Source organism: Thamnophis sirtalis, unplaced genomic scaffold (genome assembly GCF_051295495.1).
Source record: "Thamnophis sirtalis isolate CommonGarterSnake01/CBP01778 unplaced genomic scaffold, rThaSir2_p1.2 scaffold_4, whole genome shotgun sequence".
NCBI lineage: Eukaryota > Metazoa > Chordata > Lepidosauria > Squamata > Natricidae > Thamnophis > Thamnophis sirtalis.
Genome location: NW_028261384.1, coordinates 33,174,031 through 33,200,664, shown reverse-complemented (window position 1 = coordinate 33,200,664; position 26,634 = coordinate 33,174,031). Strand labels below are relative to the sequence as shown.

The 26,634-nt window shown below is 37.7% G+C and overlaps 1 protein-coding gene across 2 annotated transcripts in view; it reads right to left on the bottom strand.

Moving 5' to 3' along the window:
- The window catches only part of GLCCI1 (glucocorticoid induced 1), a 60,069-nt gene that overhangs the window by 31,603 nt on the left and 1,832 nt on the right, over positions 1 to 26,634 (bottom strand). The window contains exons 2-3 of one of the 2 annotated variants that reach the window (XM_014054500.2): positions 18,495 to 18,646; positions 630 to 716 (exon numbers count right to left, since the gene is read on the bottom strand). In XM_014054500.2, the coding sequence (XP_013909975.1) occupies positions 630 to 716; positions 18,495 to 18,646 (239 nt within the window). The remainder of the gene's footprint in view (positions 1 to 629; positions 717 to 18,494; positions 18,647 to 26,634) is intronic. The other variant, XM_087712731.1, reaches the window with a different exon arrangement.

Genomic DNA, 26,634 nt, shown 5'->3' with positions numbered 1-26,634 from the left:
AGACATCATAATGAAAATAAATGAAATAGCCTTCCAGTTTCAGGCTGATAAACATTAATTGAATTCTAATGTTAATTGTTATCAGCCAATGACCAACAGAATGTTTTTTGGTTAGGTAATTTTGGTCAGAATTAATGACAGTGATCCAAAGAACAGATTTCCTGGTATTTCACCCACAACTGGGGCTGGCATCATCAGAGACAAAGTTGCCTCTAAATCAAATTGGCATAGCAAACCACTTTGCCTTTGAAGATGCCAGCCAGAGTTGCAGCAAAACATCAGGAAACCTATTCTCTAAACAATGGTCACTAAACTCTGAAGCCTAACACTGCCTGACAGAAACTGTCCATGAAAAGCTATACCAGTAAACTGATTTATCATACATCCATGACTGCATATGCTAACATCTGACAGTGAAATACTGCCTATGTGTCAATCTTACCAGATATCTACTTTGACTATCCAATATTCATTATACCATTTACATAAATCCTAAAACAAGCAGCTTGTGACTGAAAGCAGCGGTATGAGTGCACCTCCATAAAATCGGCACAATAAATAAACTGCATTTAGTGTTAATGGTGAGAAATGAAGCATTGCTACTCTTTGCCAAGTTGTTAAACACTTACTTCTTTTAGTTGATCAGCGCTGCCCCATGAAGCCGAACGCTGATGTGATCTCTTTTCTAATACCTCTTCTGCCCAACAGCTAGGTGTCTAAATGAATGGAAACCAACGAATATAATCTGGCACTTATTCTTTATTGCACCACCAATTTGTTAGTCAAACAAATACTATTTAGTAATTAATTATATTACATTTTGATTTAAAAGTATTTTCAAACATTTCCTTAAAGCCGGGGGAAACAAACTGTTTTCATTACAGAAGTCACAACAGATGTTCTAGAGATATGATACTCTCTGAATGGCAGTATCAAAAATGTACAGCCCTTTTGGAGACAAGGTGTTTTGGTGGCAGATAAGTGGATATGGATATAGTAGGTTTCAGAGACTAAGCACATTCATTTCAACTGTCAACTTGATTGAACAGAAACCACACTATATTTATGTCATAGTAATAGACATTTTGCTTATGATGGGGTGCTCTAAAGGTCACATGTAGTCCCACATAGAGGATGATTACTATTTTTATAGTATAGCCTTTATTGTCATTGTACATCATGTATACAACAAAATTGGTTTTATACTTCTTGTTACTCAATATCAATTTCTCTAGCAAAAGAAAATTGTAAAAGGACATTTCTACAATTGTATGTGCCTTATTTTTAACTCTAGCACGCTGCTTTATTCATATACAAATGCATGCTTAAGAATTTACCATAATTTAAATCTCATAATTCCTAACAATAAGCTATGCAATAGAAAGACTGGATCTCCTCTTATTTCCTACTTTTCACCTAGTGGAACTGTGAAATTGAAAATGTGGCTTGCAAAGGCAAGATGAGCCACATGAATAAAAACAAATCTGAAAAAAATCAAAACAAAGGTGATTAAGGTGATTGATTTAAAAATACACAAGGGAGGGAAAGGAAGGAAGGAAGGAAGGAAGGAAGGAAGGAAGGAAGGAAGGAAGGAAGGAAGGAAGGAAATCTATGAAAATTACAGAAAATGAAGTAACATTATCCATTTTCTCTAGTATATTTATATTTTTCAATATAATTATTAGATTATATGGAGCTGTTTGATATCAAATTAAATCCACCAGCATATAATAAACGCAAAAATTAAATTACAGCACTTTAACAACTAAGCAGTCAGTTTAAAATAGAACTCTGTATCTAAAGAAATATTTTATGTATTATCAGCATGCTCATAATTTGTTTATAACAGTACATAACATTGTTTTAGTACACAAACCCCCCACTTTGTAATCTTATAGTTCCTAAAAGTACATAAATATTTCTCCAAATAAGATCATCACCTTCTCTTAAATTCCTCCATCTATGTTTATTACAAATGAGCATGTGCAATAACCTATATATGCCAAACCGCAATTACCTATACTGATACCTATAGCAAGATAGCTACAACAAAAGTACTTCAATATTTTGCTTTCTGCAGATAATAAAAGGACATGTAAACTTAAAACAAATAAGCACAATCACATTGTTATCCCAACAAAGAAACACAGTGAAGCATGATAGCTCTTTTATAAACTGAATTATTTTTGCTCTTTTGCTCTTTCTTATAACTCTATTAAATGATCCAGCATAGATGTAGTAGCAATAGGAAGAGCCGAGGTGGCGCAGTGGTTAAATGCAGCACTGCAGGCTACTTCAGCTGACTGCAGTTCTGCAGTTCGGCTGTTCAAATCTCACCAGCTCAGGGTTGACTCAGCCTTCCATCCTTCCGAGGTGGGTAAAATGAGGACCCAGATTGTTGTTGGGGGCAATATGTTGCTTTGTAAACCGCTTAGAGAGGGCTGAAAGCCCTATGAAGCGGTATATAAGTCTAACTGCTATTGCTATTGCTAATAGGAAGAAATAAAAAGCAATTCAAAGAAAGGAAAAGAAAGAAGAATGTAGGAAATCAAACAGCATATATTTAATTCTTGTATAACACATAAAACAAACAGAAAAAAAGTTAAGAATACCTATCATCTTGGTAATATTTTAAACCACATTAAATTTAAAAGATGTAGCAACAAGTATTCACCCAGGAGTCAAAAAGCAAATAAGGCTAAGAAATAGCAAAGTATCAAATGATGTTGATCTCTGGCTCAGCTCTGCCATTAAGGAACAGTTTAACAATTATCTAATATTAATTTTTACAAACAGGAAGTAGTACATAAGCATATGCAAATCGTGATCAAGCTATTTCATTTTTAATGAATTACAATTAACTAGTATTTATTTATAGGGGGGAAATGTCCAGACCAAACATCAATTGTAACGTTGGATTTTCCCCTTTACCAGAGGGAGCCCCCTTGTGGAGTACTGTGAAGCTGTTGCCATGGCAACTCCACTGCGCTGTGCAGAAGAATCAGTATTGCAGTACAGCACAATAGGTTGTATCCTAACAGAGCCCACACACAGTGAGGGGTGTTAGGAGTGTCTATTCCCTCAGTATTTTTCTCCAGAGGGTGTACCAAGTTGGTTGAAATTGCTCAAGATGTTTCAGAATTATACTGGAATGACAGTTGGATTACCTGAACAGTTGTTCTCTGGGCACTGCGAGAGAGTCCAAACATGGGTTAAGTTTAGGCTATCTGCCCAAGGACTGAGTTCAATTTTCTTTGGTCACACCTGCTGCTCCTTATTGAGGCCAGTTTTAAACAAAGGCCTGAGTCTCTGAAGGACGTGGCGAAGTTGAGGAACTCGACTCTGCTGTCGCCGAACCCTAGACCCGTTGCAAACCCCCTGGGTGGGGTTGGACTCTTCCACAGCACCCAGAGAACGACCGTTCAGATAAGCCAATGGCCATTCTCCTATGCGCTGCTTGGAGAGTCCAAACATGGGACATACCCAAGCTATGATGTCCCAGGGCGGGAAGAAAGCCTGTCCAGAGTTTGAGGTGTTGAAACAACCCTTTGCAAAACCCTTCTTCCAAACAAAGCCTCAGCTGCAGCAAAAGAGTCTATTTGTAGTTCTTGATGAATGGGAAAGGGGATATCCAAGTTGTCGCCCTGCATATCTCATCAATGGATGCTTGGGTTGCTTATGCTGCCATGGTTGCGGCACTCCTAGTAGAATGTGCGGATATACGGGCTGGAACGGGACGGGCTTGATGTTCATAGGCCAGCTTGATGCAAGTGTGCAACCATCATCCAATAGTGGAAGAAGACACCTTCTGGCCCATGGAGGCTGGCTGAAAAGACACAAAGAACAATGGAGGCCGGCTGAAAAGACACAAAGAACACCTCCGATCTGCAAAAGGAAGCAGCCCTCTTGACATATCTGCATACCGCACAATGTACATCCATAGTATGCCACTTGCATTCCTGGGGTATTGAGGGTGTGGACAGAAATTTGGTAACATTACTTCTTGCACCCTGTGACACCATGAATTGATTTTTGGGAAAAATGAAGGGTCCAAGTGTAAGATGACCCTATCAGGGTGCATGATTAATAAGTCCTCCCTGACTGAAAGAGCCGTCAGCTCTGAGATTCTTCTTGCCAATGTGATAGCAATGAGAAAGACCATCTTGAAAGTCAGATGTCGGAGGCTGGATGACCAGAGTGGCTCAAAGGGAGCCAAAGTCAGGGCCTGCAAAACGCAAAACAACCGCAAGATTCCAGGTTGGAAATTGATGGATAGTGGGAAGTCACAGATTAGTAGCCCCCCCTCAGGAAACAGCGCACCCTACAGTGCTGGCTGAGTGATGGAGAAAAGTCCCTTGATAGTATGGTGGACATAGCTGTCACCTGTCACCAGAGGGCATTGGAGGATAAGCCCTTATCCAGACCCTCCTGTAAGAAGTAAAAAATCTGTGGGATTGACGCTGTAACCATATCAATATGATGTAAATGGCACCAAGTAGAAAAGGTAGCCCAAGTTGCATCATATATTTGCCTGGCTGCTTGGATGGTATGAATAACCCTGCCAGAAAGATTGTCCTGCTTCAGGAGTTCCCCCTTAAGTGCCAAACAGCCACCTGGAGCCATTGGGGTACCAGATGTATGATGGCCCCCTGGCTGAAGGAGACCTGGTCCTGAGGTATCCTCCAAGGTTTCACCACAGAAAGGCTGACAAGGTCCGTGTACCAGGATTTCCAGGGCCAATGAGGAGCGACCACAAGGACTTCTCCCTCCTCTGCCAGAATCTTCCTGATGACTTGAGATATCAGAGGAAGAGGCGGGAAGGTGTTAAGAAAGCCCGGAAGCCATTGGCAGTGAAGGGCATCTATCCCCTCTGCCTGAGGAGACTGGAAGCGAGTGAAGAATCAAGGGAGTTGTGCATTGGCTGGGCTGACGAAGAGATCAACCACCGGAGGGCCAAAAGTCTGAGATAGCTGGTGGAACAGATCCGTGTGCAGGTGTCATTCCGAGTTGTTTGTGGTGGTCCTACCCAGCCAGTCCAGTATAATAACATTGTCTTACCCTGAGATGTGATCTGCCCTCAGGGATTTGAGATGACATTCAGCCCATCTCCACAAGGTCTCCACCTCCGCCATGAGTGCTCTGGATTGAATCCCGCACTGGTGGTTGATGTGCGACTTGGTTTGCAATGTTGTCCATCAGCAACAACATGCTTGACCCTCAATGTCTTTCCGGAAGTGGCAGAGGGAGAGTCTGGCGGCTCTCAGTGCCAACCAATTGATGTTGTGGGAGAGATCTGCCTATGACCACCTGCCCTATGTCACCTGAGATTGCAGGTGAGCACCCCAGCTGTACAGGTTGGCGTCTGTCATGATGACCAAGTGGTCTGCCTCCTTGAATAGGCACCCCTTGGTCACTGTCTGGGATTTCCACCACCTGACGGATCGCAGAACCTTCAAAGGTATCAGTACTATCCTCCTGGAGCTGTTGGCACCTCATCGCTGGAGGGGCAGAAGAAATCACTGGAGTTCCCTTGTGTGCAGATGTGCACAAGGAACCACGGTGACATACGTATCATCTTTCCCAATAATTGGGACAGAGTCACGATTGAGACCGACCTAGATACTTGAACAACTTGCATGAGGGACTGTATGCTGTCTAGACAGTCATATGAGAAGAACACTCTGCAGTTTGATGTGTCGATGACCACAGGTGGAGGAGTCTGGTGAATGTCAGGTGGCTTTTCTCTAGGTTGAAAGAGACCCCATGTCTCTGTAAAGTGTGAATGGTGATGTTGAGGTCGCAGAGAGCGTGATTGGTGGATGACGCCTCAATGAAGATGTCATCCAGGTAGCACTGGAGTCTCACTGGCTAAGAGCGGAGGTGTGCTGCTACAGCAGCCAGAAGCTTTGTGAAAGTCCTGGGGGCCAATGACAGGGAGGGCCTTGTATTGGTAATGTCTGTCTGCATAGTGAAATCACAGGAATTTCCTGTGAGCGGATCAATGGAGACATGAAGATACGCCTCCTTCAGGTCTCTTGATGTTACTAGATCACCTTTCCTGATGCAACCCAGGATTGTCTGGAGGGATTGCATCTTGAAGCACTGTTAAGCCAGATGGAGATTGAGCTTTTTGAGGTCTAATATGGCTCTCCACCCCACCTCACCCGAGTTCTTGGGAATGAGAAAGAGAATGGAGTAAAAACCCCTCCTTTCCAGGCCTAGCTGAACCTGTTCTATGGCCTGTATGTCTAATAGATGTTGAATTTCGGCCTGCATGGTTCCTTTTGAGGGGGGATATGGGAACTGGGCAATGGACGAATGTCTGTGGAGCAGAAAGGAATTCCAGGGTCAGGCTGTGTCATACCATGTTCAGAACCCACACATCCAAGGTAGTCATCTCCCATTGGCTGGTGTATAGCTGTAGACTGTCTCCAATGAGAGGAGACTGTTGATAGTCAATTGTTCTTTTGGTAGGGGCGATTGAAATATCCCCCCCAAAAGCGCCAACGGTTGGCCAGTTGATGTCTGACCTTGTCTCGAAAGATAGACCTATCCTGGGAGCGATCCTGAGATTGGGGGTATGAGCTTTGGAAACTGGAGGCACTGGCTAGCAAGTCGAGAGGCCGAAAGGGCTGCTGACAGCTGTAGGAAAAATTATTCCAGTCATTTCTTCTATTAACGGATGGCAAGACCTTGTGTTTGTCCTTGGTTTCCACCAGGACCTTTTCTAATGAGTCCCCCAAAAGCTTTCCACCCTTAAATGGAGGTGAGGCCAGCTTCCACTTCGATTTCATGTCAGCATGCCAAGGGCAAAGCTAAAGAAGCTTGTGCGAGGTGACATTGGACGCCAGAGCCCTCGAAGCAAAATTGGCAGCACTGAGGGAAGCATCTGCCGAGTATTTGACGGCTGCTATGATTTTATTAAAATCTTGGCGCAGCCTCCTGTTCTTGGCCGAGAGCCTAGTCTATAATTTTCACGCCCTGGTGAAAATTGAGGTGGAAGAAGATGCCTTAATGGCCCAAGCAGTGGCTGCTGCGTTTTGTGGTAGGCTTACTTTGCCCTCTTATCCTCTGCCTTGAGCCCTTCCAAGATATCTTCAGGAAGGATGGAATTAGAGGTCAAGGAGGCTATAGGATCATCCACTAGAGGAAGTTTTATTCCCTCCCCAGCCTGGGATTGGCTGAGAACCTGGCTGCGCCCATTGGCACTGGATAGCATCCACAAATAATTGTGGTGCTGGGACCAGATCCTGGGTAGGGGTGAATTCCTTGAAGAGACCTTCATTCCTGTCTTTAGATCCAGTGGTCTCTTTTGTACCCTGACTACCCATTTGAGTCTATGCCCTAGGATTGTTTAGTGTGGCTTTGAACATCGAAGGCTTGAAAAGACCCAAAAAGACAGGGTTGTCAGGGACAGGATTTTCATCCTCCAATGTCCTGGTCTCCCTGTTCCTCCTTGTCCCAATCCGATTCCGCACTGATTGCTAATGAATCAGGGGAATGGGTCCCCTGGTCCTTATCCCCAGGGGTAGGCACCTGTGTCACGGTCCTAGAATGCCCTGGCTTAGCAGAGCGCTGTTTCTTAGTGTGGAGACCCTCAGCAATGCCCTGAGAAACAGCTCGTGTGATAACATCACACATTTTTGAGGACAGATCTGGGCCCTAATCCTCTAGACACTGGGATCCCGCTGCTCTGGACATTGTCGGGGTTTGGAAGCTTGCCGGCTGGTAGAGGCCTGTGGCTCTACTTCTTCTGAAAGCACATGCAAACAGACCTAGGTCCTCTATGAAGGAAGGATCAGGCGATCCAGGAGTCCTCCTTGAACAATCCGGGGATAAGTCTTGCAACCCCTCATCCACAAGGGATGGAGAGATATCCTGCTGGAAATACGAGCAGGAGAGGCCTTCAGAATCCTCTGCAGAAGGTTCCCTGGCTAGCCTTTGGGCCTTCAGGAATTGCTTTTCCAGGGCCTCTGGTGTCTCTCAGCCTCCCCATCCGATGCCTTGGACCCCTTCTTGGTGCGGGCATTCCTCCCCTTGGGGACTTGCTCAGTATCTGTACCCTTGCCAGGAGGAGCAGGTCTGCTGTGCTTGTTGGTGGAAGGACCACTTACTTAATCTCATTGGCCATGTTGCGATCCGCCATCTTGGAAGGTCCAGGAAAGATGTCTTATGCCGCTTCCAAGGGAAAAGGGGGCTGAAGTAGGTGTCCCCCAGTGGGCGCTGCCGAATGGGAGAAGCTGGGTGAAGGCAAGAATGGAGCTTCTGCAACACTGGCTGAAGGGCAAGCAAGTCAAATAAAGCACGAATCAGGAGGATTCAAAGAGCCGGCAGATTTGCACTCTTTTAGATGCTGGAGAATGAACTAAGGCGGCCAAAGGCTCCAAGGCCAACCTGCTGTGTCTTCCTGGGAAGGGGAGACCTAGCCGGCAACGCGTGCTAAGGTCAGATGCACCATTCCCGGAGATCTGCTTCTGGAGATAGGCGGCGGCTCGAAAAGGCCACAGGAAGCGTGCAAAAGCAGAGGCTTCAAAATGGTCATCGCACGCTTCAGGGAAGAGCCAGGAACCATCAGCAGTACCAAAGACCTCAAAAAGGCCTCCGGTGATGTTACAAAGCTTCCTGATGTCTGGGGGAGGGACCCTAAACTACCTACCATCCCCCGTGTTCGCCCGCAGCTGCTGGACAAACACCCTGGCATGCTGCCTTAACTGCAAGCCTCGTGGAAGGCAGCGAAGCCCCGATAGCCTGCTCCAAGTGCTAGAAATTTTCTCTTGAAAAGGCTATCTATGAAAATAACAAATTAAAAGAAAAAAAGAAAATCTGTGCAAACTGCTGTGTGGGGAACCCATGTCTATCTATCCAAGAACTGTGGAGCTCCCCAAAATGCGTCCTTATTGGGCTGGACTAAGTTTAAAACTGACCTCAATAAGGAGCAGGAAGTGTGGGCAAATTGGAAAATTGAACTCAGTCCTTGGGCAGATAGACTAAACCCATGCTTGGGTTAAGGAGGACACACACACATAAACATACACACACACACACACAAACACACACAGAGAGACAGAGAGAGAGAGAGAGACAGACAGACAGACACACATACACACACACGAATATGATTATCTACTTCAGGTATGTATCTTTTAGTTTTTTTCTACTACTTGCTACATAACCATAACTTCAGTATCTATATGACAGTAGGAGTCTTTGAATGCAGTGTATTATTTTGTAACTTGGGTTTTGTCAGTTCCATTATTACTTTAGGGCCATGAAATATTTTCATACCATTTTATTTATTAGTGTGATCAGTTATCAGTCTCTGAAATTTTATATCTCTACCATTTCTGCAATTCCTAAAATTTTCAGCCAGCATAACTTTTGATAGAAACTTTTAAGATTTTACCTCAATAGAAGAGAATATATGCAGCACAGGTTTGAACTGTAGAATCCTTGGTGCTTTCTGAGTTTGGTTGTTTGCTTGTAGATATTTCATTATCCAATTAGGTAATAAGCACCAAGGACTCCAGAGCTGACCTATACATCTCAGAGTGTCTAGATTGGGAAAGAGTTCTTAAGGTAGGGATGACCAGCTTCTTTCCAGCGGACAGTCACTGATAGCATTCTGGAGATTGAACTATGAAAAGTGACCAAGGCAAAGAATTTGAAATACCAAAACAAAAGCTGTTATTTAATTTAAATAAAATAAATCAAAATATTATTGAACATAATTAATTTTTATTTTATATTGAGCCACTTTAAAGCTTATAAATTGGCTGGTTCATACATTAAAATAATAACCTGGCAAAAACATTTTACAGGGATTATGAGGACATATACATGGATTTTGAGATAGTAACACACCCATATTTCATAGCAACAGCATGATGTGATGAGCCTAAGTGAATATTTTATAGTTTCTAATAAGTTTTTTTCATTTAGTAGAGCCCCCCATCTTTATCCCTATTACATTGTCAAGAGTAAAAGCTTTTGATCTTTAAATAAAGAAGGGAAGAGTCACAGCTCCAAGACATTTTATACTCAAGCATCATTTGTCAAACACTAATACACAAATTTGCAAATTTTAAACATTGTTCAATAGTGATAAGAATTCCTTTAAAAATAGAACTAATTTGAGAAGGTGCCTAATACTTTTCTCTTTAATTCCCATTGTAAAGCTTGTACAATAAAATAGTTCTTGACCTAGACAGGTGAAACTCAAAAAACTAGAATATCATGCAAAAGTTCATTTATTTCAATAATGCAACTTAAAGGTGAAACTAATATAGGAGATAGACTCATTACATGCAAAGCAAAATAGTTCAAGCCATGATTTGTCATCATTGTGATGATTATGGCTTAAAGCTCATGAAAACCACAAATCCACAATCTCAGAAAATTAGAATATTGTGAAAACGTGCAATATTCTAGGCTCAAAGTGTCTCAGCAAATTTGCCTGATCTGAATCCCATAGAGAATCTATGCGGCATTGCCAAGAGAAAAATGAGAGACATGAGACTGAACAATGCAGAAGAGCTGAAGGCCGCTACTGAAGCATCCTTGTCTTCCATAACACCTCAGCAGTGCCCCAGGCTGATAGCTTCCATGCCACACCGCATTGAGGCAGTAATTGCTGCAAAAGGGGCCCAAACCAAGTACTGAGTACATATGCATGCTTATACTTTTCAGAGGTCTGATATTGTTCTATGTACAATCCTTGTTTTATTGATTGCATGTAATATTCTAATTTTCTGAGATTGTGAATTTGGGGTTTTCATGAGCTGTAAGTCATAATCATCACAATTATGACAAATCACAGCTTGAACTATCTTGCTTTGCATGTAATGAGCCTAGCTCATACATTACTTACACCTTTTAAGTTGCATTACTGAAATAAATGAACTTTCGCACGATATTCTAATTTTTCGAGTTTCACCTGTAACTATTCATTTGATAATAGTCCAGAATTACAAGTCTTGGAAGAGTGATAAAGCACTTCCAGTCATCACAAAACATTGCACCACATTCCTGTAGTTATTTGATCACAATCTGGGCGCCTGGCAACCTGTTTACACTTACAATTGATTGTGAAGCAATGTCATCACTATTTGCAATCTTCTCCACCATCTTCCCCAGAATGTCAATAGGGATGCTGGAAGGGAAGGCTGAAAACTGCTACTGCTTGCTGTGAGGACTCCCTCTTGTCTGTAAGAACTGCCAGCTGAGTGGAGCTGAATTCCTTTGTGGGGGTGCAGAATTAGAGTACAAAGATTTGAACTCTATTCTTGCATTCCACCAGAAGAGTTGAATTCCTTTGGCTCTTTAATTCAGCTCCCAGAGATGAGAGGGAGCTGAAATCTAAGCATAGTATCCCATGAGGGATGCTTCAAGCAGGTGGGAGAGTCTCTCTTTGATCAAGAGCTGAAAAACTTGCTTGAATTTCTGCAAGGAGAACTTTCAGCTCTGAGCAGACAGAGCAATAAAGAAAGGGGCTAAGGATGCATCAGGGTTGTATAAGTAGACCCAGGAGGGCTGTGCACAAGTGTGGGACAACATCCTGCTTTGAATTTGGCAGGGAGGATTTTTAGCTCCTAAGCAGAGCCTGCCCATATTTCCTGCATCCTCCTATGACACACTTCACATTCCTTACCTGTGATTCTGTTATCAACAGAAGTGTCAACAGAACTTAATTTACAGTAGGTCTCACATTTTCCTTAAGCTTAATGTATCTCATATGAATATAGAATACAGGACAATAGAGATGGAAAAGATCTTTTAGTTCAACCCCGTCTAAGCAGGAGACCCTATACCAGACAAATGGCTGTACAATCTCCCTTAAAAACCTTATGTGATGGAGCAGCCACAACTTTTGAAGGCCACTCATTCCATTAATTGTTCAAACTGTCAAAAAATTTCTTCTACATTGGGACTCTCTTTTGTATGTTCCCTCTTGCACTCAGGTGCTCTGAAAATAGAATGTCCCCCTCTTCTTTCTGATAGCCTCTCAAATATTGGAAGAGTGCTGTTATTCTACCCAGTCTTTCTTTTCTTTTGAACATATCCAGTTCCTGCAATCATTCATTCATCATATACTTGAGCCTCCAGACTCTTTCTCATCTTTATTGCTGTTCTCTGTACTCTGAATTAGCTCCATTCCTACTAATGTTCTGGAAGTTCCTTAAGACCTGACTCTATCATCAGAGCTGAAGATCCAAGGGATTGGTAATATTCTAGCAGATCTCCATTATGGTAGTTAACATTCACACTCTCCTGTACCATTTTCATATGTTAGTATTATTTTTTTGCTTCTATTAACCACTGTTTTTACACATTTGTTTTATTACTTGTTGTACATCAGAGTCACTTTTTTGGGAGATTGGCAGCCATGGAAATTTGATAAATATGCCACAATTATTAAATGCAAATTAAATTTTCTCTATACATTTTGGATAAGTTGTATATGGCACAGAATTACAACTTCAAAAATAATTCAAAATAAACAGATCCTGTGTTTACCAACCAATATTTTACCAATTATTAGATCACCACATACTAACCCAATTATAGCATGTTACAGTATAGAGTGAAAACCAACTTGTTTGCCAATCATTCATCTTAAGCAATGCTGTAATGTTTTGCGATCTGTAGAAGCTAGTTGATATCAGATACTGATTGAGTTTATAAAAAAGCTGTTAATCATTTTCATTTCTCATGTACTGTTTTCAGGAAGCACCTATAGGAAACTCTTCGCTAACACCCCTAAATAAATCTGTCTGACAATTGCCAAACGTATCCCATTATTGCTATATAATTTATTTCATTCTGGCTCCAATCTACTAAGTGATAGATCTTAGAAATATAAAATAATCAAGGAAAGTTTGAAAATCTTTCTAAAAATGCAAAAAAAAAAAATGCTTCCATACTTGCAGTAGACAGGAAATCAAATTATACTGTTTCTGAAATGACTAGCAGTTCTCATGGGTGACTTTTGCATGCTCATAATGTATTTGTTAATCTATTCTTAGTAGAAGAATAGATTATTATGCTTACGTGAATTTTTAAATTGTTTATTATGTAGATTTTTTTAAATGGTACCTGTCATTTCTCAAGGCTACCTTGGAAATTTTTATAGGCTAACTATAAACCTATGAATTATGTAAAAGTTAAATAACTTACTAGTAACAGGTTAATAATAATGGTAATAAATGTGGCAATATATATACTAGTAAATTTATGTATGTATGTATGTATGTATGTGTCTCTTGAAACAACCTTCTTTTAACATCTAGCTAGCTACATATATCAAAAACAACTAAACCTGCAAAACATATTAAATTTGTGACAGCTATTTTGAGCTTAAAATAGGTTGCTCTAACTGAACTGGAAATATTCTGATGCTATCATATTATCTCTGCTTCATCAGTGGCTCAAGCAGAAAACATCCTTGTTTAATTTTGAAACAGATGTTCTGAGTTCAAAATGGGGCTCTTAAGCTAAAAAAATCTTTGATAAAATTTTGGCATTTTTTAAAACATTTTTTAATGTTTTGCGCATGTGCAGACCTATTTATGGGCAACTGCGCACACTCACTTTGCATGCAAAGTTATGCACACACTGAACCACCAGAAATGCCGAAAACAACCTACCCCTGACTTACACACTATGTTTTACTCCTTGTAATTTGTAATAATTTACAGAAAATTGTACTTCTGTACATAAAACCAAATTTTAAGTATCTCATAAGTTTTGTGCCAAGGTGGCGCAGTGGTTAAATGCAGCACTGCAGGCTACTGCTAGATCAGCAGGTCAGCGGTTCAAATCTCACCGGCTCAGGGTTGACTCAGCCTTCCATCCTTCCAAGGTGGGTAAAATGAGGACCCAGATTGTTGGGGGCAATATGCTGACTCTCTGTAAACCGCTTAGAGAGGCCTGAAAGGCCTATGAAGCGGTATATAAGTCTACTGCTATTGCTATATTGCTATATTGTAAAAGATAGAAAGCAGTAGTGAAGCTAGGCAAAATCACATCAGATATTTGTACAATTAGCACAGCCCTAACTACTCAAAGACATCTGACTGCCAAGTAACTTTTAAAAAATGGAAAGATTACAATGTGCTATAATATCTTCAATTATATTTTACTTTGCAGAGGGATAATGAAGTGGTGGAGTCAGCATGTTGTAGTTTCAGGCTAGAAACTGAGACCATGAGTTCCAGGCCTACTTTAGGCACAAAGCCAGCTAAGTGACCTTGCACTTAGCGCTAGGAAGGGTGCAATGGCAAACCACTTCTTACAAATACTGAAACCTGAAGATTCTGAATTACGTTAGGACCATGAATGAATTATGCTCTCGTCTTTCTAAACCATTACATTTTGTTTCTATTTAACTTCTGTGACTAGCTCTCAAGGTGCATGGAAAGTGAAAGAATGTTGTCCATTTTGCTGTAAGCTTTTCTGATTTACTTACTGGTTGCAGAACAGGATTCTGAGGGGGACATTTCTGAAGTGTATTTTTCTGCATATTTATATATTTAAATTATAAATACAATATCATATTTAGCTATAGCATAATGGACCTTTTGTTATTTATTATAAACAAAAAGCCAACTCGTTAGCAATTTATAAGGTTTGCAATGGTTAACTGAGCTTTTTATTTCCAGAGGCAAGTCAGACCTGCTGGTGTTAAAATGTCTGCTAAAGTAGGTGCTAAGGGGAAGAATGTAGCTGAACAATTAGCTCTGTTGACTGAATGCTTCCGGGAGTCTATTTAATTACTGAGGAAAGTCTATGTTTGTAACTGAAGACTGGATTCTGATTTAATTCTACCTTATAGGGATTTTTTTTAATTTTCAAAAATTGATTTTTCTGAATCCATAATTTTTCTGCAAGTTTAATTTTGTGCTTCTCAGTTATTGAACTGTCAATTATTTCATTCATCAATGGCAATGAATATGATGTATGCCCCAAAATTACCAAAAATGTCTGCATATAACATGTTTTCTCCGGGAAGAAAGAATGGACAGCTTTGTTTGGCAGAGAAATATAGGTTTATCATAATTTCTGTACAAATTGGAGCATATCAAATTTTATTTATTATCTACCCAAATATCAATAATTAAAGAATTAATCTGCAAGTGTATGTCATAACTCACCAAGAACCTGGAGTAGCAAATAATTAAAAAGTTATGCAGGGGGTTCATTTCAAATATTTAATTTTTTAAATTCTACATAGGAAGCCATCTAAAAAGGACATACATACTGTCTATTATAGCTGGCAGGATTATTAACCTAGCTCAGGAATGGGGAACCTATAGCTATCCTGATGATGTTGAACTTCAAACTGCAATTGCACTAGCCACTTCGGCTATCTGTGAGAAATACTGGGAAGATCACAGCTATCATTCTGGTCTTAACTGAAAATGCAAAGAACTAGTAATAATTTTTGAATGTAAACTAAAGTCTTCACCACTGAGCTATGTATTCTCTCCAAATCTGAAACTCAATTAAAAATCAATTCTTTCTAATAGTAGTAGTAGTAGCACCAGCAGTGACGTGGTTACAATATATCTGTACCTGTAACAAACAAATCAGTAATGAAAAATGAATGTGGGTTTATCCAAAGTAAACTGGCCAGTCATTGACTATTGAATGGAATATGATTTTAATATATTATTTACTACAATATTATTTTTAACTCAACACTCTCAACTATTACTAAACCAATAAAAAACAATCCATAATCAGATTCAAGACTCAAGACAAATACGATATTTTTCAGAGTATAAGACAGACCTTCTCTCCCCACCCCCTAAAAGAGGGTGAAAATTTTGGTGCGTCTTATACACTGAATGTAGGCCTGCCCACCCTCCAGCCTCAATCCTTTGGCCTCTGCCTCCCAGCAATTTACCTCCTTGCAGCAAACAGAGAAAATGGAGCAAGAGGAAGCAGCAATAGGCTATAGCAATCCCTGCAGCCTGAAACAGCTGGAGATCAGGAGGGTCATGCTGAAATGGAAAGTTAAACTTGCTGTTTGCTCCATGAGGCAAATTGCTTGGAGGCAGAGGCAATTTTTTTTCCTTGCTAATCAGGCTGTTTGGTGCAAGGAGGTATATCAATAACTATAAATGCTTATAGAAGTTTCAAATTATTAGACTTATTTTTTAAAGACTGCTTTATTATTGTTCTAGACAACTTAACAAAATGAAGAAGCTTTTTAAAATAAATGCTTGATCTGAAAAAGCCCAGTGCTATTGTTTTTTTTTATATAGAAGAGAATAACAATACTTGCAGAAAGTCACATCAATTTTAACAGCATCTGTACAAATATAGTCTGAAATTAACCCCACAAACAGTGTATATCATCAGTACTGTTTGCTGCAAAGAGGAGAATTGCTGGGAGGCAGATTTTCCTCCCTTGTTTTCCTCCCCAAAACTAGGTGCATCTTGTACTTCAGAGCATCTTATACTCTGAAAAATATGGTACATAAGGTTGGATAGTCTTAAACATTTCAGTACTAATAAAAGATAAATATTGTAGTATATAGCTTTTATCCCAGAGCTATAATTGCACTCAGCAATGAACTAAAGAGCCCCCATCAGTGAGCTATTGGAAAGTACTACTTGTTCTGTTGTGTCGATGCTTGAGTGGTTTAGGGGTGGGGAATTTTTTTGGGTGGGTGGGGTTGTGTTTGGGGATTGTTATGTGTGTTGGGCCTGATCTCTGGGTGTTATGTGAATTTTGTTGTATGTGTAAATTGTGTATATATATACAATGACAATAAAATAAAGTATCAAAGTATAAATTAAAGTCTACATCAGAAAATAATTTTCTTCATAGAAATATTTTATATTTTTAATATGTGAAAAGATCTACAACAATCTCAATTTATTTTAACAATTTTATCTTAACAACAGTTAAGTTAAGTTGACCAATTCTGTTACATATTAGAAATTTCAGATGCTACTCCGCCCAATAACTCTGTGGATACCAGCTTCACCCCTCAGTATAATTGTGCCATGCACTGTTAAGATTCAAAGAAGGTAGGATTCCATTTACTTCAGGGGTGGGTTTCTCGCCCCGTTCCAACCGGTTTGGTTGGAACGAGGCCGGTGGCGTCCTTGCGCATGCACGCATGCGTATTAGCGTCTGTGCGATGCTCCAGCTGCTCCTGGAGGATCGCGCAGGTGCTGTATGCGTCCTGCGCACGCGTGGAAGCGCAGAATTCGGCAAAACCGGGTAAGGAGCGGGTGGGGGCGCGCGCTTCGCTGTTTCCGGAAGTTACTTACTTCCGGGTTCAGCGACCAACCGGATCGTGGGGACCGCCGCGAACCGGTTGAAACCCACCCCTGATTTACTTCACTTAAACAGAAATATGAGCAAGCGTAGTGCCAAACCATTCAGTTCCCAAAACATGGAATATTCTACATGTTTTCATATGAAAACAAACTATACTTTCCCTCCTCAAATTTTGTTGCTCAATATAGAATGGTTAGGGACAAATGTGCACTGTCTACATTTTGTTAAATATATGCATACTGACTTCTTGAAAAGAATGTTTAGGTATTATTTGATTTAAATTAGTTTTCATATGAGCCTAAGAAATTATTTTAATATTATGCGTTTGCCAAAATTTGAAGATTAGTGATGTGCATAATGATGATCTGGGAATGAAAATCCTGGTATACTCTAAAATATTTTGTTTACTTCAGTGCATTTCTAAAGCTGTTTGGCAGTTTTGCAAGCAAAGACACTGAGTTGGAAATATTTTAAAAGTTGCTGGAATGGTTTGGCCCCAAAGAAGGTCTGCTTCATCCAGAACATTATCTTTGGATCATCTCAAAATAATCCTGAAACAGTATGGTCTATAGGAGAATGCTACATAATGTTCCATTTTAAGACTGAAAAAATGCTCAATCCTAATGAATAGTTTAATATTCCTTTGACAAAAAAGCAAAAGTACATGCCTATCTTCTCAAAAAGGTTTTAAAATAAGACAGCAAAATTATAATGACTTAAACCAGCCTTTCTCAATCATTTTATTCTAACAAAAATCATTTTTGGGTCACAGGACATCCCTGCATAAAAACTATACATATAAAAACTTCAAAATACATTTCTCTTCTAAGCCCACAACCCACATTTTACAATGGTTATGACAACAACAAAGTAACAAATCTGCAGTCCAGGTTTTAAAATTCCAACTGCTGTAAGTAGTAACATTGCACAGCAAATATTCCAACACAATGTTTTGTTTTGTGGTTTCTTTTTAATAATAATCTATTACAAAAGCCTGTAACAGAACCCTGGCTACCATGTTTTCTGAATTCAAAAATGGCCTCTTCTCGTGACAATAAGCTTAAAGAATAGTATGCACTTTTAAAATCTATTTTTATTACCTTCCATACCATTTAAAACATGTATCAACTGACTACATATATATTTCATCATTAGAATATAGACAGCAATTAGGTAGCAGTGACAGGCTTTTCAAATTTACCTGAGTAGATTTGTCCTTCATGCATGAAGGATAATGTATATGAGGATCTCGTGGCCACTGTCCTGTGAGATAAGGTCCTGTTATTGTATCCAATGAAGAGGTCCGTCTTATAGTATTAGATGTTCTAATTTGCTGGGCTTTTGGCTTGTCCACTGAAACAACAATGTTTACATGCAAGATTATAAGTATAGGGCTATAGTTTTCCATCCTGTTTTCAGTGTGACAATTTATACAAAAGATCTTTCATTTACAATTTCATTCTACATTTCTTTCTCAAGAAAGGCATTCCAGTAATTAGAAGTACTATTATAATAGAAGAAATATGCATGCTACAATTAGACTATGGTTAAATAGTTAATTAAGTTTTTTTATTCATATTTATCTCTTTTAGATACTGCTATTTGAAACTCTTCTATGATATTTCTTTGAGAGCAGACATTTTGGATAAACAGAAGTTGAACACATAACCAAGCCATGTTTTATTAAGGAAAAGAACTATTCTACATGGCATGGCTTGGGTCCATGCTACAGTGATGTTAAAAAGTCTGTGAATCCTTGAACATTTTCAATATTTCTGCATAAATATGACCTAAAACATGATGTGTATTCCATACAAGTCTTAAAATTAAATAAAGAGAACCTAATTAAATAAAAGCACCAAAACCATTACACTTGTTCATTTATTCATTGAGGACAACAATCTCAAACTATTTATTTATGTGTAGCAAAATTATATGAGCCTTTGTTTTCAGTAATTGGTATGCTCTTTTGGCAGCAATAAATGCAACAAAATATTTATGATAACAGTTAATCAGTCCTGCATATGGACTTAGAGGCTTTTTAGTCCATGCTATCAGACAGTATCAAGATGGGCTTCTTCACATGAATGTCCTGCTTCTGGTCCTATCACAATACTTCTAATAGGATTAATGTTCAGACTTTGACTTGGCCATTCCAAACATTAGCTTTCTTTTGTTTTAACCATGCATTGATACTACAACTTGTGTGTTTTGAATCATCAAGAGCCGAGGTGGCGCAGTGGTTAAATGCAGCACTGCAGGCTACTTCAGCTGACTGCAGTTCTGCAGTTCGACTGTTCAAATCTCACCGGCTCAGGGTTGACTCAGCCTTCCATCCTTCCGAGGTGGGTAAAATGAGGACCCGGATTGTTGTTGGGGGCAATATGCTGACTCTGTAAACCGCTTAGAGAGGGCTGAAAGCCCTATGAAGCGGTATATAAGTCTAACTGCTATTGCTATTGCTATTGCTATCATCGTCTCACTACATGACCCACTTTTTCTTCAGCTTCAGTTCATGGACAGATACCCTGTCATTTCTCTGTAGAACTTGATGGTACAATTCATTATTCATAACTTCATCAAAGATAGGTTGGTTGCCCTATGTCAGAGGAAGCAGAGCAGGCCCAAATTAAGATAATGCCAGCACCATCCTCCATTCACAGAACATTCTTACAACAGCTTTCTGCCTTATGTACATGGCCCTTTGCAAATTGCAGTTGGTCAGCAATGTTATTTTTGTACAATAGTGGCTTTTTCCCTGTAATCCTGCCATGAACACCTCTGTTATTCAGTGTTCTCTGATGGTGTCTCATAAACTCTGACATTTGCTAATGAAAAAGAAGTGTTACAGAAATTGCCATGAACTTCTTTGAAACCTCCTAAAATATTACACAACTTGTCCTTGATGTGATCTTGGTTGGTCAGTTACTCCAAAGGAGAGTAAAATATCATTGTATTACCTCCATCTGTACATGATTTGCTTGACAGTGAAATGGTGGAATCCAGATGCTGTCAAATAGTTCTGTAACTATTTCTAACCTGGTGAGGATCAACAACTGTTTTTAGTTGGCAGAAATTTCTTTTGTTAGATGTATAACACATTTTCACATACATATGTTGTGAAAATCAAACTTGAATAGCATCCTAATATTCTCTCACTTAAAGGATTAATCTTCTATCGATTGCAACATGATTCAAATTTCCCCTCTGAATGTCTCCTAGAGGTTTATTTATATACTTTTAATCTTAGAAATTGAAAAACCTTTAAGCACCACGTAAAAATATATGCAAATATTTTGAAAAACAATTTTGTTTCCAAAGTTATGACAGTTGTGATAGCTATATATTTAGAAAAATACTAAATTTATTAAGAAAATAAAGCCTAATATTAGGGATATGGAATCTTGTCAGTTTTTTTAAGCACACCTAATTTTATATTTGTATTTTCTTAATGCAATATAAATTACACCGATAACATATTCTACAAAATCCATATTTGCAAGTTTTTCCATCTTAAGTCAGGGGTTTCCAATCAATAAGCTACAGACAAGCACCGGTCCATAGCCCTCCAAGAATTAGGCTGTGCAAGCGAGCAAAGCCCCCTCCGCCTATCCATGGGATCCAGACAGCGTGTGAAATTCTCTCTCTCTCTCTCTCTCTCCCTCCCTCCCTCTCTCTCTCTCTCTCTCTCACACACACACACACAGTTGCATAAAAACCAGTCTCCAACACCCAAAAGGTTGTATTGTTGCTGTTAGAATTGATTAGGCTAAATCGATCAAAAAGATACCATACTAATAAAACATTTCATTTATTCAACACGGAAGCTACTTATGGATTGGGGAAAACATGGCATGGAAATGCCATCTTTAGTAATAGACTATTACAAGTTCTCAGAATATATGTCCGAGACACAAACTATTAATTTAATCAAGATCTCTATTACAATTATCTAACTTATTGTTAGATTGTCATAATTATGCTTTACTTTTAGCTGACAGAAGATATATTTTAGGACCAGAAACATATTCCTGCAAATTCTCAAATATGCAAAAATGTGCTTTGTTTACACTTTGAATTTTTCTGTCTTCCTCGTCCTCTCTCCCCCCTCTTTCTCTATCCATATATCTATCTATTATTTATATTCCAATTTTCTGCCATGTCCAGATCTATCAATGTCTTAATTGTCTTTTTCTTTGCAATTTTGACAGGTCATTTAAATTTTCCTTTTGCAAAAAAAGTTTTGAAAAATCTGATTTAAATTCAAAATAAAGCAATTTGTTTTTATCCATTTTATATTTTGTACTATATAATCTAATAGTCTTTTAACAGTATATATACCATAAATGTAATCAAGTGCTTTTTAGGAGAAAAATGATCATATTATCAAAAATAATCATATGATTACAGTAATATAACTAAAATCTGGGGAGAAGGAGAAAGAGAAAAGTAAAAAAAAAATCAGAATACAGGATATATCTAGCTCCATCGTTGAAATCGGAAAACTATAATGCTCTTGCATATAACAAGACAACTCCGGGATTGGGCGGCCTATAAATCTAATAAATTCAATTCAATTTTTAACCTTTGTTTTCAGTCTCTTACTTTCTCCTATTTTAAAATTCCTCTTTTCTTCATCAACTAAAATTATGTTCACATTTTATGAAAAATATCTAATGAAAGAAAAACTATTTATAATACCTTCCCCACCTCTCAAGAAAAAAATAGCGAGTTCCATAACTGAATCTTGGTGGTATATTACAAATAATAATACTAAAATATTAGCACTTAGCAGTAGTACTTAGACTTACCACTTCACAGTGCTTTCCATCCCTCTATAAGCAGTTTCCAAAGTCAGCATGTTGTTCCCAACAATCTGGATCCTCATTTTACTGACCTCAGAAGGATGGAAGTCTGAGTCAATCTTGAATAAGTGGGAAAGCTAGCAGAATTAGTCTGTAATACTGCATTCTAACCACTGTGCCACCACAAAATAATACTAGATATATGTGGGATCAGGAAAGAAGAAAACTGCACTAAAAGTTCTTGTTCACAGAACAGAAATGTTATAATTATCTATTCTCTAACTCTAAAGCCTAAATTGAGATGCAAGGCACATTTTCTCCCCTCTCCGGCCATGGGAAAGTTAGGGATTTGGGTCAATTAAAGGCAGAGATATGCACATTCCAAATGTTATTACACCTTTCAAGATATTTTTAACTTGGATAAAATCTATTCTCTTTCTTCACAATCTAAGAGTAGAGAAAAGGACCATAAAAACTTCCAATATTTTGAGGAAGAAGAACAAAATATATTTTTAGATTTTGGGACTAGAAAAGTTTCTATTTTTCTTTCCCTTCTGAAAGGCAATAAGCATATTCCTGAACAGGCTTCCAAAAAAAAAAAAACCCACCCCTGCCAACAATTCTTTTTATAGCTACCACCCTTCCTGCTAAGTATGTAAAAATCACATTTGTTTCAAGTTCAGGATTCAAAAAGTCACGAATGTAGTTCCTAAACGTTTTTTATTTTAATAAGGGAAAGGATATTTTCATTTATTTAAACACTATCCATAATGAAACTACATTATTATAGTCTATATAACAATTAAGGTTAAAATAAATAAGATAGGTTAACAATTTAATTGTTTAGATTTCTACTGTTTAGATTTCTACAGCAACTGAGCCACAAACTAACCAATTATATTTTAATTTTACAAGCTGCAGAAATTCAATCAGAGTACTTTTTGGATCTGGAATTTGTCTCTATAGTCAGCATGTCAGCCACTAGAAACAAGTACTATGTCTACTTGCAAATAGGCTAATTTATGTGGCAAACACATCTAACTAATAAGGCATACTTTTGTAAGCAACCATCCTACCACACAAGCACTGATCTCTTTGAACCTTAAATCTGTTCTCTGAAATGAGCCTTAAAATCATTTCAATCAACTTAATAACTATGTTAAGAATACAGAATTATTTCTTAGTCTGCAATTATCTGTATCACATAGATGTTAACAATGTATACATACAAAATTGGATGTTACTAACACAGCAGTATGTGTAAGAATATAATAAAGTTTAATTCAAACTACTAACATAAAGATCATAATTATAATAATAATTTCTGTATAAGTTTTCAGTATTTAAAAATAAGGCTTATTTTGTCAGGCTCAATAACACGAATCAAAGAACTTTAATAACCTTTAGACTTGGAAAGCTTCGCTGAATTAAGATAATCCATTCACAAAATTTGAATGTAGGTATTTAGGATTAATATCCAAGCTTTAAATCTAACTGAAATATCCATTTCTCTGACATATCCACTTCTTTAAAGTTGAAGAACATTTCATAAAGTACTATCATTAAAAATATGATTGGAGTAATATCAGTATTTAGGGGGGAAATACAAGCATAAATCCTCCTTGGGTTTACCAAGCTAATATTTGAGTTCTTTGGATTTTGGCCAGGGTAGTTCAAATTCTGGGATATAATTAATTTTATTACATTTAAAATCTTTGTACTATATAAAAAGTCTCCCTATCCAAGCAACCAGGGACAAAGTACATTCAGAATTCATAACCTCATAAACGTAAATTTAGAAACAACCTGCTATCATCCTGCATTGTGGCATTTCAAGGCATTGGGCCATGAAGCATATCAGAAAGAGTTCATTATGTCATATAATATGAAATCAAATATAAAACCAATTATATTTTTCACTATAGGGTCATTATTTATGAGTCAAGTTGATATCCCTTCATCTTAAAATATTAGATTGGCTAAAGGTGTGGACTGGTGAAAAAAGCTTATGGGGTGTGTTCTAGGCCTCAATACAATCAAAGTCAAAATTGCTCTTAAAATGTTGACAACATTTCATTAGAAGCTTGTTTAAAAAATTAATCATTGTAAATGACAAGCTACATGTATTTAAACTATACTGAAGTAATTGCACATTTTAATCATCACATCCTATCCTGCCATTATACATTTTGAAGACTTTTGCACATATTTAAAAAGGATTTAATTTATTATAAAAACATTAAAAAGGATGAAATATACTTATCAGTCAGTAATTCTATTTAAAAGAAACCATTTTAGAAGTAGCTTTTCTCACAATTTAAAAGCCATGACCTTTTATAGTATTTGGACAGTCAATATATTAATGGAATGGCAGCCAATCCATGCTAATCAGTTGTGTTTATTCTTTGCAACTATTTACAAATGGGTTGTCCTGAATATTTTTCATTTGTACCCTGTTTCCCTGAAAATAAAACCTCCCTGCATAATAAGCCCAATCGGGCTTTTGAGCGCATGTGCTAAAATAAGCCCCCCCCAAAATAAGCCCTGCCTGAAAATATTGCAACACAATAGCAGCCATGAGCTGACCACGCTCGCCGCTTCCTGCACCTCAAAAATAATAAGACCTCCCTGAAAATAAGGCCTAGTGCTTATTTCAGTGGTCAAAAGAAAATAAGACCCTGTCTTATTTTCAGGGAAACACAGTAATATTACCAAAGCATTTTATAAAATATATGCTGCATTGCATGTTTGAATAGAAATAAAGCAAACAACTATTCAACAACATAAAGAAAATCACAAACTGTAAGATACCAGATAGTGCTACAAATATGCAAGCATAAAATATAAAATATATAGTTAAGCAGATGAACTGATAAATATGAAAGTTACAATAATATTTTGAAAATTTAATAATACCTATAAATTTAATAGGTAATTATTCTCTGGCTTGTAAGTTTTTAAAATAAGAATTAGTACTAATTTTGAAGAAGAATTTGAGAGCATCCTAGACGTGAAAAATGAGGGTTGGAGAGAGAGTTCTTAGAGAAAGCTGTTTTCATTCAGGCAAGAATGATGTCAGCGTCTGCAGTGGCAGCTGCCTGACCTGTACAAGCTTCCAATCCATAGCACTTTGCAGTTTTCAGAATACCTGGCAATTTGTTTACATGTTCGTATGAAAAAATTCAGCTGCATTGTAAAAAGATGGAAGAATCATACACTAAAGAAAAAGAATTAAGTTCCCTATTATTAAAAAAAAGACCACAGATCATTTACACACACACACACACACACACACACACACACACACACACACACACCCCTCTGATGATTACATCCCCATTTTTGGCAATTGTTAATATAAATACGAAGTAAGATTCTCAGACATTTACTAGCTGAAATATTGTTATCTCCCAATACCCCTAAGGTCCAAAGCAATTCTTAAGCCTCTGCAAATACAGATTGCTTTTTCAAATATGTTACACAGGCAAAGAGGTAACAGCTGAGAAAGGAATAAATTTAAAAAATAGCATTGGTTTTGTATTCAATGCCAACGGCACATCCCACAAAGCAATTTTGAAGAGTTTTTTAAAAATGTATTTTATTTGGGAGCTTAAATAATATAGTTATTATTAAGTTGTGTAAAGAAAAGAACATACTTATCAAATTACAGGATGAATAAAACTGGTTAGGGTTTATGCACTTTTCAATCATTCAGAGCAAACTGGATGAATCATTGTTACGTGCATTCAGATAACTATCTGTTATTTCATATGGTTGTATTCTCACTTACCTCAAACTGTTGACTGCTATAAACACTAAAGGCAGAATTAAAACATGGTCACTTATTTCTAGCTTAAAGGATTGCTTAATTGAATATAAGTTATTTTACTCTTTTAAAAACACTTTAGGAAAGGATTTAAGTCATATATAAAAGAGTTTTATTTTATCCTGAATAAATATTCTATGAAAACAGGTTTCTCATCATATTATTACTTTATTAATTTATTTAAAAGTAAATAACTGTTCCTACTACTTTGCCTATATTTGTCTTGTGCCCAAAGTTTAATTTTTTTAAACTTGATAATATAAAGTTCCATTTTTATCAAGTCACATAAAGATTAATTCCATAAATAATTTCCAAATACTTTTTCTAAATGGAGATCACATACAAGTTCAAACGCAAAGAATTATAATATTCAGTTTGGTGTAATTTTTTTAAATCAGAGTTGTGAATGACTTGTGACATTCATTTATTTGAAGAATTAATGGAGAGGATTTAAGCCAAGAATCATTACAACTTGCTGCTTTCAATATTACCAAGAGGCTTATTTAATTTGCCTTTAAAATTAAACACAGATCCAGCATTATTACAGATGCAAAAGTATTGAAGATGAAGCATATATAAGAATTATAATAAAATAAGTAGTGTATTAATTTGATTCATCTAAATAAGGAAGAGAGGGCAGTTGGACAATTAAAATAATCACTATCATGTTAGAAGACTTAAATAATTTATTAGCTTCTGTAACACTTAGA